General features: G+C 39.8%; 2 protein-coding genes across 2 annotated transcripts; one reads left to right on the top strand and one right to left on the bottom strand.

The window, feature by feature from the left end:
* Positions 1 to 252: 252 nt before the first annotated feature.
* AIMP2 (aminoacyl tRNA synthetase complex interacting multifunctional protein 2) lies at positions 253 to 6,070 on the bottom strand. The gene is made up of 4 exons (XM_062608019.1): positions 5,881 to 6,070; positions 2,027 to 2,230; positions 1,284 to 1,515; positions 253 to 767 (listed from the first exon to the last, which is right to left on the bottom strand). Exons 1-4 carry the CDS (start codon positions 6,010 to 6,012, stop codon positions 382 to 384), a joined length of 954 nt encoding a protein of 317 aa, XP_062464003.1. The 5' UTR covers positions 6,013 to 6,070; the 3' UTR covers positions 253 to 381.
* Positions 6,071 to 6,329: 259 nt separating this feature from the next.
* PMS2 (PMS1 homolog 2, mismatch repair system component) lies at positions 6,330 to 18,760 on the top strand. Its single transcript, XM_062608013.1, has 15 exons — positions 6,330 to 6,403; positions 6,795 to 6,934; positions 7,358 to 7,444; positions 8,197 to 8,299; positions 9,035 to 9,218; positions 9,707 to 9,874; positions 10,767 to 10,864; positions 11,649 to 11,748; positions 12,012 to 12,096; positions 12,601 to 12,753; positions 13,809 to 14,718; positions 15,554 to 15,721; positions 16,213 to 16,313; positions 17,819 to 17,988; positions 18,371 to 18,760. Exons 1-15 carry the CDS (start codon positions 6,384 to 6,386, stop codon positions 18,512 to 18,514), a joined length of 2,631 nt encoding a protein of 876 aa, XP_062463997.1. The 5' UTR covers positions 6,330 to 6,383; the 3' UTR covers positions 18,515 to 18,760.
* The last annotated feature ends 109 nt before the right edge of the window (positions 18,761 to 18,869 follow it).

Raw genomic sequence — 18,869 nt, 5'->3', positions numbered from 1 at the left:
TTCTCCTGTGTGTTGTTTAAAGGTCTTTTTGTCTTAGTCCATAAGTCTTCAGTCAGCAGAAAGTATTCATGTTGCACTGAGCCTCAGGATAACTTAACTTGTGTAAATAAGCATTTGGGTTACAGGGGAAAAGATAAGGAAAAATTAAAAGTGCAGCATGTATTTACGTAAAACTACTGCACATAACTTACAATCATTGACAAATACGCGTGTCATGCAGCAGTTAGTAAAAAGGAAGGTCACACCCAAAAGTTAGCTGTAATGTTTTTATTGATTTAGAATTCTTTTCAACTGTAGTACTTGAATACATCTCAGAAAGGACTCAAACCACTACAGCAGGCATGAGGGATAATAAGATTATCATTATAAAAGAGTACAGGCTTACTTGAGTAGCTTCAGAATAGAGTTGAAAGGTGCCAAGTTCTCACATGACTTCATCCATTTTTGCACATTGGCTGGGGCAGCATTGGCACTACCCATCTGCTGAAGCACAGACCACACAACAATGTCTGCTATGGTGAGTTCACTTCCCACCAGCCACGCTGCCTTGCCCAGGGCAGCATTCATAGAGCGCAAGACTGCTCCTTTTTCCTTACTGCTACCTTCTCTGAGCTGGAAAATGGCTGTATCCACCCAGCTGTCAATCAGAGTTGAAGTTACTGCATTGTACTTCTGGCCCAACAGGGAAAAGAGAAATCTGGCAATGTTCCCTTCTCCTTCAATAGGGCACATTGTTTGAACACTGAACTTCATCTGAGGTTTTGGAACTGAAATTAAGAAAAGGAAAAAAGTGAATACCATATGGTAAAGAAGTTAAATGTAACAGCAATGCCATGATGTGTTTTATTTTTGATGCCAGCACCACTGTTAACATACTTAACCTAAGGAACAATTTTCCATTTTCTGAGTCTGAATAGACTAATGCAGGAACCTGGGACAGAGAGATCACTTTTTGCACATTTCAGCCAAATCTCCCACCTCATTTCTATTCTAGCCAACTTATTTCTAGACACTGAAAAATGCTTCTATAAAAGAAATACTGTGGGTACAACCAAGCATGTAAATGCCATGTGTATTTTAGTATTGGTAACTACAAACACAAGTCTTCCTCCTCTGTCCCCATCATTAACAGCTATGAAGAGAGCAAAAATGTTATTTGCAGTATGTATCCATCAAATGTCAGCACAAGGACGCCAAAGCATCTGTTGTCAAGGTTTTAATGCCCAAGTTTCATTTTCTCACCTATTGTAAACTACTGATCTGCAAGATAACTTTGTTCTTACCATCCTTCCATATAAGAGTAAAGCCCAATTGATACTCGTGACGAGGTTGCTTCTTAGTCTGCTCTCCAAAGCATTTCAGGAGGTTTTCTGGCACGCTTTTCACGGATGAATGTGTATGAACAGCTGATAATATTTTATAGCGTTCACAAAGCAGATTGTGCAGTACTAATAATGACAATGGAGGTAGAGATGGATTTGCATTGATTACAACATCTTTCAGGGCACCATAATCCTGAATGGAAAGTAAAACATTCAGCAGAGAAGACAGTGAAAGAGATTTTGTCTGACCCCAAAGAGTACGTAACCATGTATGTGTGTATCTAAAATTCTAATGCTACTCAAATCTATTCAAGTTTGGACATTTAAAACTTGTTTAAACGTTTAAAAACCTTCCTCAACACATCATTCAAGAACATGACTGAGGTAAATTCGAGACATATCTGAAGGTAAAGTTAAAATTTCAAGTTAGTAACAAACAAAAAACCAAGTGTCATAATTTCAGAATCAACTATTCTAGCTTAGAATTCTATCCAAATAAGAATATATGGGATTTATTATTTATAAACTTTTGTATCTATAATCTGGATGTTCAAAATTATATGGTAGTTGTAGGTTATTTGTAAGGATGTAAGACTTCTCTGATGAGTTCGGAGTGTCCCAGGTTTTAATGCCACCCTTCCAACCCTGAAAATTTTGAGAGCAGAGAAAGTACCCATCAATGTATATGGCTCAAGTGAATTTACCTTTCCAAGCATCACATCCAAATCTGCTCCACTGGCTGTCAGAGAACAGTCGTTTGTTTGAATTATGTTAGTTACATCAATGTCAGCATCTGGGGTTTGTGTCATCTTTGAGAGACCATCGACGGCACTCTTCAGTTCATACAAGCGTTTCAGAATCAACTCCTGGCGGGCTTCAAGTGCTTGAAGTGAAGGATCAACCCCCTCCTACAGGAGATGAAAACCAAGGTTGCATGAATGTTCACTCAGCTCAGTGTCAAAAATAGTCCACAGCTTACTTGACAACAAGTTTAGAAAGACTTTAGAATCATAGAATAGTTAGGGTTGGAAAGGACCTTAAGATCATCTAGTTCCAACCCCCCTGCCATGGGCAGGGACACCTCACACTAAACCGTATCACCCAAGGCCTTGTCCAACCTGGTCTTGAACGCTGCCAGGGATGGAGCATTCACAACCTCCCTGAGCAACCTATTCCAGTGCCTCATCACCCTAACAGGAAAGAATTTCCTCCTTATATCCAATCTAAACTTCCCCTCTTTAAGTTTTAACCAGTTACCCCTTGTCTTATCACTACAGTCCCTAATGAAGAGTCCCTCCCCAGCATCCCTATAGGCCCCCTTCAGATACTGGAAGGCTGCTATGAGGTCTCCACGCAGCCTTCTCTTCTCCAGGCTGAACAGCCCCAACTTTCTCAGCCCATCTTCATACAGGAGGTGCTCCAGTCTCCTGATCATCCTTATGGCCTCCTCTGGACTTGCTCCAACAGCTCCATGTCCTTTTTATGTTGAGGACACCAGAACTGTACACAATGCTCCAAGTGAGGTCTCACAAGAGCAGAGCAGAGGGGCAGGATCACCTCCTTCGACCTGCTGGTCACGCTCCTTTTGATGCAGCCCAGGATACGGTTGGCTTTCTGGGGTGCAGGCGCACACTGCCGGCTCATGTTCATTTTCTCATCAACCAACACCCCCAAGTCCTTCTCTGCAGGGCTGCTCTGAATCTCTTCCCAGCCTGCAGCTGTGCCTGGGATTGCTCCGACCCAGGTGTAGGACCTTGCACTTGTCATGGTTAAACCTCATGAGGTTGGCATCAGCCCACCTCACAAGTGTGTCAAGGTCCCTCTGGATGGCATTCCTTCCCTCCAGGGTATCAACCGAACCACACAGCTTGGTGTCATCAGCAAACTTGCTGAGGACGCACTCAATCCCACTGTCCATGTCAGCGACAAAGTTGTTGAACAAGACCGGTCCCAACACTGATCCCTGAGGGACACCACTCATTACTGGTCTCCAGACGGACACTGAGCCACTGACCACAACTCTTTGTGTGCAGCCATCCAGCCAGTTCTTTATCCACGAGTGGTCCATCCATCAAATTGATGTCTCTCCAATTTAGAGACAAGGATGTCGTGTGGGACAGTGTCGAATGCTTTACACAAGTCCAGGTAGATGACATCAACTGCTCTATCCCTGTCCATCAGTTTTGTAGCCCCATCATAGAAGGCCACCAAACTGGTCAGGCAGGATTTTCCCTTAGTGAAGCCGTGCTGGCTGTCACCAAGCACCTTGTTGTTTTTCATGTGCCTTAGCATGCCTCCCAGGAGAATCTGCTCCAAGATTTTGCCAGGCACAGAGGTGAGACTGACTGGTCTGTAATTCCCCAGGTCATCCATTTTCCCCTTCTTGAAAATGGGGGTTATATTTGCCTTTTTCCAGTCGTTGGGAACTTCACCTGACTGCCATGATTTCTCAAATATGATGGCCAGCGGCTTCTCAACTTCATTCGCCAGCTCCTTCAGGACCCACAGCTGGGTTTCATCAGGACCCATGGACTTGTGCACATTCAGATTTTTAAGATGGTCTTGGACCAGTTCCTCTCCTACAGTGGGCACAAGGTCTTCATTCTCACAGTCCCTGTGTCTGCCTTCCAGGACTTGGGTGGTGTGGTCAGAGCCTCTGGCAGTGAAGACCAAGGCAAAGAAGTCATTCAGAACCTCAGCCTTCTCCAAATCCTGTGTAGCCAGTTCTCCCGAGAGCTTCCTGAGGGGGCCTATGTTCTCCCTAGTCTGTTTTTTATTTGCTATGTACCTGTAGAATCCCTTTCTGTTATCCTTAATATCCCTAGCCAAGTTTAATTCTAACCGGGCCTTAGCTTTCCTAACCTGGTCCCTAGCTTCCTGAACAACATCCCTGTACTTTTCCCAGGCCACCTGTCCTTGCTTCCACTTATTATAAGCCTCTTAAACTTTTTAGACTCTAAACACCTTCAAATAACCAGAGCAGCATGGAATGTCATGGTCTTATGTCAACTAGTTGTCTTGCCTTTAGTATGTATGAAGATGGTAAGCAACAGGTTATTTAATCAAATCTCTGAAATCTTCCTGCTTAAAACTCGTTTTTTTTAAATCAGTAGCCACAGCAAACTGTCTAACATAGTACACAGCAGACCACAACCACAGAGACTTAAGGCTGGCAATGAAGTGCTGAACTGAAACTTGAAAAAACAAAGTTATCTCATCAGGATTCTCTCCAGCCCAGAAAAGCAGACTGATTTTGTGCTGAGGCTGCCAAACAAGGAAATGTTTTGACAATTCAGGAAGTTAGTGAAGTAAAAAAACCTGCAGGTTTTGGCTGGATGGTATATCATATGAAACAACACTTTGCAGCCATTCTCTGGTTCAGAGAATATAAACTATACAGAAAAAGGTGACAGGCTTTGTTACATGTTAATCCCAAAGCATGTTATCTCAATTATCTTACAAGTCTACCTTTTTTAGAAGATGGAAAATATATTCCTGGGGGAAGTATTAGGTCTACAAAGCTGCAATAATGTTAAAGTACCTTTGTATAGATAATCCATTTTCTGAATAAGGATTAATGAAATCCAACCTAGCAACCAAACTTCTTTCAGTCTAATGGATAAAGAGATAACAAGCAAGGTATCTAAGTGAAATCCTGATACCCACTTACACAACATTCTCAAAGGTAAGACATGGAAACACCTCCTAAGTGACCGTTATTTGCCTACAGGTTTTCCTATTATGCAATTCCAACCACTCTCAGAGGAGATGGGAAGTTAATGCTGTTGTTGCAGGGGGAGGGCAGCTTTGTTAGCATTCCCACGCAGTTCTGCCCCAAGTCTACTCCTGCTCAGTATCACCACCAGCAACCTGGGTGAGGGCACAGCACATACTCACTGAAAAGCCTGACGCATCAAGCTAAAAATGGCCACAAGCAGCCCGGAAGAATCCAAAGCATTCCTGACACTGGAAGAGGCTGAAATCAACTAAATTAATGTAACAGTGTTTTGCATTTTTGTCTAATACAGTAACCGAGACCAGGATGGAGGGTGCGTAGCTGCCTCGTTCCCATCTCAACAGCAGAGACGAGAGCTGGGAGGGTGGCCATGCAGCGGGACGGGACAGGGCATGCTGAGCTAGCTCCGGTCTTGCAAGGGCTTGGCCCAGAGCCCAAACACGCCTGTTTCAATGTAAAACCAGCAAGAGCCACAGGCGAGAGCCCCGAGAAGCCAGGCTGCGAGTTACGGAAAGCTTAGCAAGCGCCACAGAGAACTTCCTGACAAAGCCGTTTTTATTGAACCCTCGCAAGCGCTGCTGGTAAGCGCAGAGGAACGGGCGTGGCCTCTACTACCACGCCGCTCCTGCGGGCTGAGGCAGGCGATTGCGGGTGCCCGGCCCCGGAGGCTTCTCCCAGCTCCCCCCGGGAACAAACCCCAGCCCAGCGCGGCCGGAGGCGGGCCCGCCGGGCTCCGCAGCAGGGCGGCCCCGGCCCGTTGTTCACTGCCGAGAGCAGTGGGCCTTCCCCCTGGTTGGCCCAGCCGCTGCCCCTCGCTCCTACCTGCGGCGGCGGCGAGGCGGCGGGCGGGTGCTGGCTGTGCAGGCTGGGCAGATGGTACATGCAAGTGGGCAACTGCTCCGCCAACACCGACCCGCCGGCGCCGTGGAACGGCCTCACCTTGTACATGGGCATGGCGGCACCCGCCGCGACGCGCACCCCGTTCTCAGCAGCCAGTGAGCCCGCCTACCCGCTGTACCCATTGGCCCAAGCTGACGGTCGGCGCCTTACTGACTCACCCGCCACCCAATGCACGCTGGGAGCTGCCGCTCCGCCTCCTTGTCGTCTTCCTATTGGCCAGCATGAGCCATTGATTCGCCAAGAGAATCTCCATAGGGCAAAAGCTCAGCTCCGATTGGATAGCTCTGCCAACTGGCGTCAATACAGTTGAAAACTTGATTATGATTGGCGGGCTCTTTTACTCGGTAGCCAATGACCGAGCGGAAGCGGGGCATGTGGTGATGGGGTCCTGAGTGAGGGAAACCGCGAGTCCCGCCAGGGTCTTAATGGAGGCGGCAGCGCCATGGTGAGTGTCCGCCGTGGGGCGGGCAGGAATGGGCTATAGCCTTACTTGCGTCGGGTTGTGTCCGGCTATAGTCTTACCCGCGGTGGTGGGGCCGTTCCTCGCTCGCACTCCGCTGCCCGGGGCCTGGCCGCCGGCGCCTTTGCGGCCTCCTCGCCCGCCTCTGGCTTCTCGGTTCCCGTCTCTTGTCCCTTCTTGCTAGGGGAGGCCTGTGGGACTCCTCGGACGTTCCGCATTTGAGCGCGACCAGCCGGAGCATCGGTGTTCTACCCCCCGCCCCGCCCCTGGGTGCTGATTGCCCTCGCTTGAGAAGAGCTGGGTGTCGCCGTAAGGCGAGCATTTCCCACCTTCTTTACGCTACCTGTTTGCTTTCTGTGACTCTTCTCTTTCTAAGCCTTGAACCTGCCAAAGCCATCAAGCCCATCGACAGCAAGTCCGTTCATCGGATCTGTTCGGGACAGGTTGTGCTGAATCTTGGCACTGCCGTGAAGGAGTTGGTGGAAAACAGCCTGGATGCTGGAGCTACCAACATTGGTAACATTTTCATCGTAATTTCATTAAATTTCATAGATTTATAAGGTACTTCTTTTTCCTCAAAGCAGAGTGCATAGTAGCAGATCTCCCCCTGTTTAAGCCTGAACCCATTACCCTTTGTCTTGCCACTACAGTCCCTAATGAAGAGGCCCCCCCCAGCATCCTCATAGGCCCTCTTCAGATACTGGAAGGCTGCTATGAGGTCTCCACGCAGCCTTCTCTTCTCCAGGCTGAACAGCCCCAACTTTCTCATCCCGTCTTCATATGGGAGGTGCTCCAGTCCCTGTTCATCAAAGATATTTTTGTTGTTCTTCAAACTTGACATAGAAAGCCATTATCTGGTAAAGTTACTTGAAGTACAAAATTAATCCTGAATATTGTACATGAACCTACAGAAATAAAGGACTTCACTCATTTTTGTAGATATAAAACTGAAAGATTATGGAGCTGAACTGATAGAGGTTTCAGATAATGGATGTGGAGTGGAAGAGGAAAACTTTGAAGGCTTGAGTAAGTTGAACCTTTTTCATAATTTGTATTTGGACATTCTGAAAGATTGTTTTTGGTGAGAAAGCTACTTAAAAATAACAAACAAAAACACCTAAATTCCTAAGTTTAATAATTTTTAACAGATACTCAGCTTTATATAATGTGTGCATGATGTGCAAGACTTGAGCAAAATTGGACTGGACTGCTGTAGTGCTATTGTGGTTATAGTTCTTGTAGCTCAAAAGTAACCTTTGTTTTGATTGCTGATTTAAGTGGAACAAATAATAATAGAAAAAATTATATCAGAGAAAGCCCTATAAATGTTTATTTAGATTCAGTCATGTTGAGTCATTGAGTCACTATTGAAGGTGTTGAGCTTTGTGGAAGTGACTGCTTTTGAGAGGTGACTTATAAACCCGAACAGTTGCTGCAAGTGAACCAACACTGCATACGTGACTGTCACGTTTTCCATTTGCTAGTTTTAAATTGTACGAAATGGGAGCAGAAATTTGTGATGGGTACATCAGCAGCAAAGGCAGAACTGTGTACTGCCCCAAGGCATCTTGTAATGCATGTACTAATAATGCTGTATGAATTTTAGGTGTACGTATGGAATAAAGGGTATATCTGAGGATTTTAAAGAGATCTGGCTTATAGGACAAGGGGAAAGGAAATACACAGAAGGCATTCTGCTTCTTGATATGCATGCAGAATCTACTTGCGTAGACCACTGTCACTTAGAAGTAAAATAAATATTTTAAACATTTTTCCAGCTCTGAAACATCATACATCAAAGATACAAGATTTTTCTGATCTAATACATGTTGAAACATTTGGGTTTCGAGGTGAAGCTCTGAGTTCACTGTGTGCCTTAAGGTATGGCTATTGAACTTCTTATTAGTAGAAAGTTACTATATGCACAAAAATATCTGAAGCCAACTTTTCAGTTTACTGTTATTGATAAAATGAGGCTTTGAAAACTTCCTGTTTCTTAATGTTTGGTTGATTCTGAGCAATAGGTTGCATGACATCCTGAGTCCTTCCCAACTAAAATTATCGTATGATTCTAAGCATCTGAAATGAATCTGTGATTCTAGATGCCTTATTGGTCCTTGTATGTATAACATTCAACATTACTAAGTATGCAGATCTGTACAGGGTGGAACTGTGCACTTGCATAAGTGTTTGATCCTCTGATGCAGAGCACTGTAATATATAAGAGCTGTTTGCTAGGCTGTTACTCATTAAAACTGTACTTAAACTCCCAAAGTGCACATTTGAAATAGCACAGCTTTTGTGCACAGTTCTGTGATCAAGAATATTCTGCTGTTATGTGTTAGTATGAGAAATGTGTCCAACAAAACCAAACTTTTAACATTGTATTTTATAGGAGAATGAAAGGGATGCAAGTAAAAATGCTTGCATTGTAGCTACGAAAATGTTACACTATTCTCTAGGTATGCTTTAGTTGTATGTGGTAAAGAGTTAGTTTTAATTAAATGAATAGTATTGGCATAGTTTTTATGCCTGATAAGGTGATGAGGGGATGAGGAATGGGTAAGAAAATACAGTGCTCAGCATATAATCCTGTTGCCTTTTCCTTTCCATTAGTGATATTACCATTTTTACCTGTCATAAGTCTGCAGAGGTTGGGACTCGGTTGGTCTTTGATCACAATGGTAAAATTACTCAGAAAACGCATTTTCCGCGACCACAAGGAACAACTGTGAACATACAGCAGTTGTTTTATACTCTGCCCGTGCGGCATAAGGAATTTCAAAGAAACATTAAAAAGGTATGTTAGATCAGAAATTACTATTTCAAAGGATTGTCACCCCAGAACTTATGCGCTGCTGATACGGCATTGAGAACTGTACTCAGTTCTTTGAGAATACATTGATTTTTGTCAGACTATTTGTGCCTGTCTTGTATCTTAATCAAATAAGAAAACAGTGATCCTGTATTCTTTCATCTTCTATTTTGCAGTGATTGGTTTTAGAGGTACATTCTCAAATGTTCAGATTTTAAAAAGAATCTATATCATGATCACTTCTGTGTGTTTTAAAATCAGGGAGTGCTGTGTTATGGCTAAATACCAATCTTGTAAAGATTATTTGGTTTTGAAGCACTATTTTTCACATCTAATTTTTTATGTTTAATTTGTAAAGGTATAAAATAAACTCCCTCCCCCACCCTCTTTTTGTGTTATCTGCAAATATTCAATGTTTTGTTTTAAAAAGAGACATTTCATATAAATTTGAACTTTCGTTTTTTCTTTAATAGGAATATGCAAAAATGGTCCAGCTGTTGCAGGCATACTGTATCGTTTCAAAAGGAGTGAGGATTAACTGCACTAATCAAGTTGGCCAAGGGAAAAAAAGTTCTGTGGTGTCCACTACTGGGAGTCCTAGTTTAAAGGAAAACATTGGAGCAGTATTTGGGCAAAACCAGGTATTGCTTTTATTATTGAGAGGAGAGATCATATAGCTGTACAGAGACATTTCTAATGTCTAATAAACAGAGGAGGTGTAGGAAACATGTTAAGACTTTAAGAGAATGGAGCATGTGTTGACTTCTAGCACCCCTACAGGTTGAAGAAGGAGAAACAGTTCAGCCTCCACAGATTGCCTTGAAGTTTCTAAATCTGCTTACAGATGTTTTGATGAAAGAGAAATTATTTAGGAAACAGGGTTACAACGGTATTATTACAAGTATATTATTACTACCGTAGGGAATATTGACTGACAGACAGCTGCTGGTTGTTGATAAGCACTTTCTCCCTTCACAATGCTCATGTAGAGATTTCAAAGCCTTGGTCATGCTGTGGCTGAAATACTGGATGAAAGATGTAACTTTATCTTTCCACATGGCAACAAACATAGCTGAAAACTCAGTTTTGCCCAAACAGAATGGTTTGCTTATAGCCTGCTTATATAATATCAAATACTTAAATGTATAGTCAATGGAAGGTTTTCTAATGACAGAAAAATAATAAAGGCATGATTGGGAAAATGTTTATAGTAAACATACCTGTACTTAGGCAGGTTGTGATTCAAATAACATAACTTTTCTAATAGCTTTATTGTTATCTCAGAAGAAACTTCTGTTATTCTCTGCCTTTTGGTTTTGCATAAAGCTTGATAAGGTCATGTATATAAATGTAGCTGGAGAGTCCAAATCATTTTGTTGTTCTGCCTATGTACATTTTCAAGTAAGGGTCTGTGAATCAACTGAGGCGAGAGTAGTGAAAAAACCCCACCATTTTATCAAATGGATTTTAAGGATAATAGATAATAAAATAGAAGGAAAAAATGTTTCATTTCCTTTTTTTTCCTTGTTTTAGTTGCAGAGCCTCATTCCTTTTGTTCAGCTACCTCCTAGTGAAGCTGTCCGTGAAGAATATGGAGTTAATGCTACTGACATGCCACAGAATCTTTATAGGTAATTAGAAAAGTATAAACCACTGTTGCCAATGGCATTTTACCATAACCCAAAACTCATTAAAAAAAAAGAAAAAAAAAGAAAAAAAAAGTGGTAGTTAATAGTATTAAAAATGACTAAGAACATCAGAGTAGATATTAGTATGTAATTTGGGGAAAGACCATCACATGATTAAAAAAGTTAATTCAGGCCTAAGATGTTGCTAATCAGATGAATGGGAAGAGCAAAACTCCTGTTCCTTGTGTCCTAGTCAGTTACATATTACTGTAGTCTTCAGCTCAATGTCACCTTTATCAGTACCCTGAGTAACTGGATGGATGAATTTATATCTGTTGTTTATACCTGTATTTCTTTGGTTTTGTTACTTAGAAATATACCAGAGGAATGTGAATCAGTTCATGTAATTACAGTTTACTGTCTTTAAGTGTACTTTTCTAATCTCTCATTAGATGTGAGATTTATTGGCAAATAGATGCATCAGTATCTGACCAATGAAAGTTCACAACTGACCCGTCATCTTCTGGTTTCAGAGCAGAAAAACAAAAGCCACTTCTCTTGAAATCAGTGAGCTACTCTTTCAATTGTCTGATGGCTTTTTGGAGCTGAACATCTAGTTTTTGTCAGATAAGGAATTAAGAGAAGAAATAAGTATACATACGTACTGATGCTGTATAATAGTGCTTCTTTTAGCCCTTTATAAAATACTCCTCCATTAAGTATGCTCAAAGTCTGAAAAATTTCTTTTGCTGTTCCATTTTACCTTACTGTTGTTGTTATTCAACAGTATTACAGGCTTCATCTCTCGCTGTGATCATGGTGTTGGAAGGAGTGCAACAGACAGGCAGTTTTTCTTTATCAACCAACGTCCATGTGATCCAGCAAAGGTGAGGGTTTTATTTTTCTAAGATCACCAGTGCTAGCTTGTTTGATACTCTCAGCCACTAGATGAGTAGCTGATATGTGTATTTGTGGCTTGATGCTGCAAGTTTCTGCGTCTTAAGGTTTTGTGTTCATTGTGCCTATTAGTATGAACAAAAACTCACTCATGATTTAGTTCATTAGTTGTTTTGAAGGAGGTTAAATAACACATACTGATGGGAAATAGAAGATAATAGTTTTGGCACTTACTGTTTTTTCACCTCTGTAGGTTGTCAGACTTGTGAATGAAGTTTATCATGTATACAATAAACACCAGTATCCATTTGTAGCCCTTAACATTTCTGTAAATTCTGGTAAGTTATGCATAATTTTCAGTAGCTTCAGTAAAGTCTGTAATTTAATTAAAGAATAAATTGTATTTATTTAGAGAATACTGTAACTTTTTTATCTGCACGACTTCCTGCACTGGGGTGATTCTGTGATCTTCCATTCATGAGTGAGAAGTGGGGTCTAGGTGTGGTTCCACTATTCTCTGCCTCTGCTTTTTCTATACTCAAAAGTAACTTATCTGAAGTAATAAGAAAAAGGCAATCTTGTGGTTAGCTTAACTAGAGGAAAACTTGTATTGTGTTACTGCATGGAATTAGCTTCTGTTTTGTTTGCTGGAATGTTGAGGAAAGTTAAAAGATTAATTTGCAGACTTACTGTGAATGCTAACCGTGGCTTTGGTTTTAATCCTGTGAAATAAAAATGAGGGGGATGAAACAGCAGAAAACTGACTTTGATCCAAGGGTGGATTTCTGGATTTCTTTTTGTACTTTTCATTTAAAATGTGATGGTTTTCCTTTTTATTTAAGAGTGCATTGACATCAATGTAACTCCAGACAAAAGGCAAATTTTACTTCAGGAGGAGAAGCTTTTATTAGCAATTTTAAAAACCTCTCTGATGAAGATGTTTGGGAGTGATGTTAACAAACTGAATGTCAATCAGAAACTTCTGGATGTTGCAGGTAGGGGACAAAATGTGAAAATTTTGTGTGTGATATAGGGTAGATATTTGAAAATGGAAAAGTGTGTTTTTAAAAACCCAAAGAAGAACGGGAAAAAATGTTTGGCTGTTAATTCATGTATTTTTCAGGGCAGATTTTTCATGTATTTTTACACTGAAAGATTGTTACTGGCATCATATAATAAGTGAGGACCCAAAGTTATTAAGTGATTGCTACGGAAATTACACATGCCAGCATGACATGATTTACTTTCAGCTTTATGGGGGAAAAAGCTAACACAAACTGAAAAAGACTTCTCCCAAGATGATGGAAGAGATCTGATTCCTTTATTTAAATGTCTTCAAGAAAGAATGGTTATGGCCTTATAAGTAAAATCTGAAATTTGAATAAGAGTTTGTTGGATTTTGAACTTCAGTTCTCTCATGATAACTGCAGGAATTGCTGATTCTCTTGTGACTGTATAGTCTTTCAAAGTTGCTTTTCAGGTTTAACACCACTTCATCCCCTAATTTATTTCAACAGAACCCCTTCTAATTTATTTTTTTACTGACATACAGGATCAGCTGTAGCCTGATTCTGTTATTTTAACTTAATCTTTAGTAAAATACATGTTGGACTGACAATTTCTGAGGTTGAAGATTCTCTAATTATCTACACAAAATCACATATACTGCAAGTATCTGTTGTGCCAGCGCTTTAACACCTTGCCAACGCAAGTATAAGAGCAGTTCCCTTTTCATTGTTGGTCAATCATTAAACTCTTTTGATAATAGAAACAAACATGCTGATTGCACTGATTGCTATTCCATTTTAAAGAGGTCACAAATTCATCCGCATAAGTACTGTTAAGTTTCTTAAAGATGTGACTGCCTTTTTTTTTTGTGTGTGCTGCATTTCAGCCCCATATTCAGTTATTGTCTGAACCATAAGGGCTCCTTTAAGGAGTTTGCTGTTTTTCTATCTCTCTTTTCACTCCCTTTACTAAAGCACATAATTTAATCAATGTTTCCAGCTAATTTAGAATCTTGAAATGTTCTTTATTCTGATTTTATTAGGCAACATGAAGAAAATACTTCCTGAAGAGACAGAAAAGTCTCAGGTAGAAATGTTGCCTGACTCTGAAACTGAAAATCTAAGTGGTGAAGGAAAAAGAATGACTCTTTCCAGATTAAGGGAGTCATTCTCTCTCAGTCAAACGACAGAGAATGATTTTCGAAGCCCTAAAAAGGTAAAACAGCAGCACAGCTCCCCTAGACAAATGTCACTTGATACCAATTGGAGTACCATGAAGACTCAGAAGGCTGTCTTGACTAGGGAGTCCAAGAGTTGCCATAGGATGGACTTAAAGATGTCAACTCCTAGCAGATATTTGAGGAAATTGGAAGATAATGCAGATTCTGGATTCTGTAGCACTTCTGAGTCAGATGCTGGATGTAGCACACCAGAAACTGGGAGCTGTGTCAGTAACGAAAGTATGATTAATCTTTGTAACGAAGAATTCTGTAGCTCAGAAGAACAACTTCAAAATGAATGTTTTAGAACTATTGGATGTAGTGAGAAATCATTGGAATGTGATGTTCAGGTCTTGGGTGCTGAGCATAAGTTGAATCAAAGGATTGACTGGACTGATCAAAATAAGTTATCTGAAGAAGCTGATAGTTCTTCTCCAAGAATAAAACATTTTAAAAGCAGAAGCTTTAGCAGTGAAGTAGACAACTTTAAGGCAGGTAAATGTCCTGAACTGGAGAATACTGTGAACTGTAAGCCAACTGTTGATGTTCTGGTGGAAGTTAAAAAGAAAACTGTGCCACTTGAATTTTCCATGAAGGTTTTAGTGGAAAAGGTAAAAAAGGTAATAGAGCAACAACAGAAAAGTACAGAAACACAAAATTACAGAAGATTTAAAGCAAAAATTAGTCCTGGAGAAAATAAAGTAGCAGAAGATGAATTGAGAAAAGAGATCAGGTATTTTCACCTTCTTAATATACTGTATTCATCAATTAATAGAAATAGTTTAGGGAAAATATAAGACCTCTTGCGGGATTGGGAGGAGGCTTACATCTACCTGTTTTGGATATGTCCTTTATTTAACTTATGCCATTAAAATGTCCATTTGACAAGTTATTTTACCTGACAGAGCAGCTATTCAAACTAAATGCAAGCAGAATGTGGAAAAAGACACTAAAAAAGGCCACAAACATCCTAAATTTGGCTTAGTTCAGACTTGTAATTTGCTGTGTAGTCAGAGAAATGTTGAATTTCTTGACAGGTAACTCTGAAAAGACTGGATAACTCATATATCTCCCCCTTGTGAATTTGAAATTGGGGGAGACATGGCTGTGAATATAAGTTACATTCAGGTGGTCACTGGACAATAAAAGTCTATGATTTGTTAATTTTGAATTAAAAAAAAAATGTTAGGAAAGCATAGTAATTGCAAAAAAAGAAGACCAACGTCAGCTTACTTCAAAACTGTGATTCTGCCTTCGGTGTTATTTACTTGGACTATTGCCATACCGCCCATTTCTAATTTTATTATCATCAGTAGCTGTACTTAAAGTGAGAGAATCCTGAGCAAGTCGTGTCTTAATAAGATTGTGTTCTGCCAGAAATGGCCTCATCAGTCAGTGGCATATTCCAGATAACTGTACTTCTTCACATTCATAGCCTGCTTAAATGAGATTTTTCTTTCTTTTATATAAAGTGTGTTCTGCAGAGAGAAAAAGCTGTTTTTAAGTTTTACAGTCTAACATGATAGCTGATGACATGTAACTTACCTGTTTGTATTTTCTATATACAGTAAAGAAATGTTTGCAAAAATGGAAATCATTGGCCAGTTCAATTTAGGGTTTATTATAGCAAAGTTGAATTCTGATCTTTTCATAATTGACCAGCATGCTACTGATGAGAAGTACAACTTTGAGATGTTACAACAGCACACTGTTCTTCAAGGTCAGAAGCTGATAGTGTGAGTATTTTCAGTGTTTTAACAATAATAATTTTTAAAGTTTAATTCAAGGTTTCAGAAGGACATTTATGGTTATATTTATGTAGCACATGCAAAACACTGAATGTGAAAGTTATTTTTTATAGTCTCTATTTCAAAGAGTCAATCTTCACATGAGAAATAAATTCCACTTACCCAGTTGTAGCTGTGCAGCAAATCAGTGGTCAGACAGATTTCATGATGGGCTTACATAGAAACCCACAGTTTGGTAAGGATGCTGATACAGTGTGGATGTTGGAGCTGCTGTTGCAACAGGGAGTGCTGCCCAACCAGCCTAACTCTGCTGAGTACTACTTAAAAGTGATCTGTTCAGTAGTGAGATCTTTTTAACAAAGCAAAGTGAAATGTTTTGGTAGAGAGCTCTGTACTGATAGCTCTAGATTGCTTCTGAAACCTGTCTTAAGTAATCGGCACTATGTAGTGATGCACTACCATGTATTTCTCTCTTTCAGGCCTCAAAATCTCAATCTAACGGCTGTAAATGAAAACATACTGATTGAAAACCTGGAAATATTCAGAAAAAATGGGTTTGATTTTATTATAAATGAAAATGGTGAGTTTGGGCCAGAATTGCTGAAGGTAAAAAAGATGAACAGTTTCATGTCATTATGCAAAAGTCCCTTTAGGTCATTGTCAGAAACTTTGAAATAATATGTATTACACTCTATGGTTTGGTTTTTAAGATTTATGATTCTGTGGTCTCTTTGCTCTGTTTAACAGAGCATTGTAGAGTATTTATCTCTCCAGCTTTTTACAGAAGTTTCTGAAGGCCCTTTGGAGTTAACAGGATGTGTTATGTTAAAATCCTTTTGTTTTACTAGTACACTTGCTGGTTCCAGCAGGGTTCCATCTATTTATATATTAATAAATCTATATTAATAAATTTAATATAATAAACTTACTAATTTAATTTTAAATTAATAAATACCATTGGTAAGTGATGCTCTTGGGTTTTCCTTATGGATTTGGCATTGACTTACTATGTACTTCTGAGCAATTTGTGTAACTTGCAAGCTCCTTTTCTTTATCCAGCAAGGATCACCAAAGTGCAGTGTTTCTGTTGTCCCCTTCACCCAGAGTGCAGAGACGGAGATACTTGTTTATTCAGTGTCTGAGCAGAGATGGGTGTTAGGTGGTAACACAGTCTGCCAGCTATCCACTTTTACACATTTAAAACAGTGAAAATAAGTGTTTTCCCTATAGGTAACAGTCTTGTATCTACAATCATTGTCTCTTACAGTCTCCCGTCTCTGTTTCTATAGTATATCTCTATGTTTTATGCAGTATGTATTAATTTCACTATGCATGTTCTTTGAGTAAGGGTCTCTGTGGACAAGTGTCTCTTATCTCAGGGGGTGTGATTTTTTTTTTTAGTGTTAAAGTGAACAAAGTCCCCTTAGGAACACATTTACCTACTGTTTTGCTGAGCTCTTCAAAATTACTTCTACATTCCTCATCTTTCTGAAGTTAGTTGTTACTCTTCTGATCCAGATGATTCATTTATCAGTCTCCTACTTCTCCTCAAGGTCTGTGAACTTGTAATGAAGCACTGTTTTTCTTTGCTCCATGCAGTTCTGCACTCAAGATTTTTCAAGTTTTTGTACATACAGTCCTTCACAAAATCTTAACTTCTTCATTGCCACTTTGGTATTTGGGAAGTCACTACAGATTTCTTCCATACTCTTTATTCCAGAATCTCAATTTTTTAATCTAAAATGCTGTTCATTATTAATCTGTTATCAACAAAAATCCTTAATTATTTTGTAGTCACATAACCTCAAACTAGTTCCATAAATGTTTTGTTCTTTGAAATCAGAGGGTTTGTTAGAGATTGGATCTATCTGCTTTTAAGTCTGCAAGCAATTTATTTCTTAATGTTAAAAGGATATCTGCCATAGTTACCATTTTGGTTAGTTAGCAACAGCCATCAAAAGATTAAACCTCATCATATATGCAGATCACATCATATCTATGTATCTAAGTAGTTTTTCAATCAAGAAGAAGTAATTTCCTGTAGTGCTCTGTTTGTTTCTTTATTAATTACTGCAAATCTTTCAGCTCCCGTAACTCGAAGAGTTAAATTAATATCGTTGCCAACGAGCAAAAACTGGACTTTTGGTCCACAAGACATAGATGAGTTGATCTTCATGTTAAGTGACTGCCCTGGAGTCATGTGTAGGCCCTCTAGGATCAGGCAGATGTTTGCTTCTCGAGCTTGCAGAAAGTCTGTAAGTACTGCACCTGATGGCTGTTTTCAAGTAAATACTGTCTTTTCTGTTGTATTATAGCTGTCTGTATCTGTATATGTATGTGTAATGCAAGGGGAAGTTTATTTGCTGTTGAGTGTCAACAGCTAACAGCCTCCATTTTGTTCCATATGTTTTTGTCTAGTGTAACTTGGGAAAAACTTCTGGTAGTTTTTCATATGTTTCAAACTAGTGAACTTAGAAACAAACTTAGCTGTATTTGTACTTGATCATCTTGTAGTTCTTTTAATACCTTGCACAGTACTTATTTACTATAGTAGCTGAAGAACTGCTCTTACCTGTGTCAGTTTTCTGTATGGAGGAAGAAAATAATAGGTTTGGTTTGTTTTGTCTTTACTTGCAGGTGATGATTGGAACTGCACTGAATGTGCAGGAAATGAGAAAACTGATCACCCATATGGGTGAGATTGAGCATCCCTGGAACTGCCCCCATGGAAGGCCTACTATGAGACACATAGTCAGTTTAGACTTGATTTCAACAGAATAAGTCAGTTTGATTTTAATTCTTGGTGACATGTTGAGCTTTTACCATAACTCTTATTTTGAGTAAAAAATTTTAGTCAGCCTTCACATTTGAAGGCAGTAACACTTAAAGGCATGCAGCAGCATTTCATTGTTGCCAAGTCAACAGTCTCAATGTACCGGAATTCACATGTAAATAACATTTCTTTTATTGCGATTTACTGTATTTTGCAATCAAGACTTTTAGAAAATAAATATGACTTTATATATAAAGATCAAGAGTAGGTGAACCTCATTTATAGCAAATACACTCATTGTTAAAATACAGTGGAAAGTGAATTTAGGTCTGTAGTAATGCCCTAAAGCAAACATTAAATTTC

The sequence above is a fragment of the Pezoporus occidentalis genome, unplaced genomic scaffold, assembly GCF_034315485.1.
Source record: "Pezoporus occidentalis ecotype Australia unplaced genomic scaffold, CSIRO_AGI_Poc_V1 ctg128, whole genome shotgun sequence".
NCBI lineage: Eukaryota > Metazoa > Chordata > Aves > Psittaciformes > Psittacidae > Pezoporus > Pezoporus occidentalis.
The sequence above is the reverse complement of the archived record's forward strand: the minus strand, read 5'-3'. Positions and strand labels throughout refer to the sequence as shown.

What these genes read in the sequence shown, in the direction of transcription:
- AIMP2 (XM_062608019.1), bottom strand. Translation starts at nt 6,012, where the DNA reads ATGCCCATGTACAAGGTGAGGCCGTTCCACGGCGCCGGCGGGTCGGTG. An exon ending in CCGCCTCGCCGCCGCCGCAG is followed by an intron (nt 2,231 to 5,880) that starts GTAGGAGCGAGG and finishes CATCTCCTGTAG; the next exon opens with GAGGGGGTTGATCCTTCACT. An exon ending in TACTCTTATATGGAAGGATG is followed by an intron (nt 768 to 1,283) that starts GTAAGAACAAAG and finishes TCTTAATTTCAG; the next exon opens with TTCCAAAACCTCAGATGAAG.
- PMS2 (XM_062608013.1), top strand. Translation starts at nt 6,384, where the DNA reads ATGGAGGCGGCAGCGCCATG. An exon ending in GGAAAACTTTGAAGGCTTGA is followed by an intron (nt 7,445 to 8,196) that starts GTAAGTTGAACC and finishes ACATTTTTCCAG; the next exon opens with CTCTGAAACATCATACATCA. An exon ending in TAACATTTCTGTAAATTCTG is followed by an intron (nt 12,097 to 12,600) that starts GTAAGTTATGCA and finishes TTTTTATTTAAG; the next exon opens with AGTGCATTGACATCAATGTA.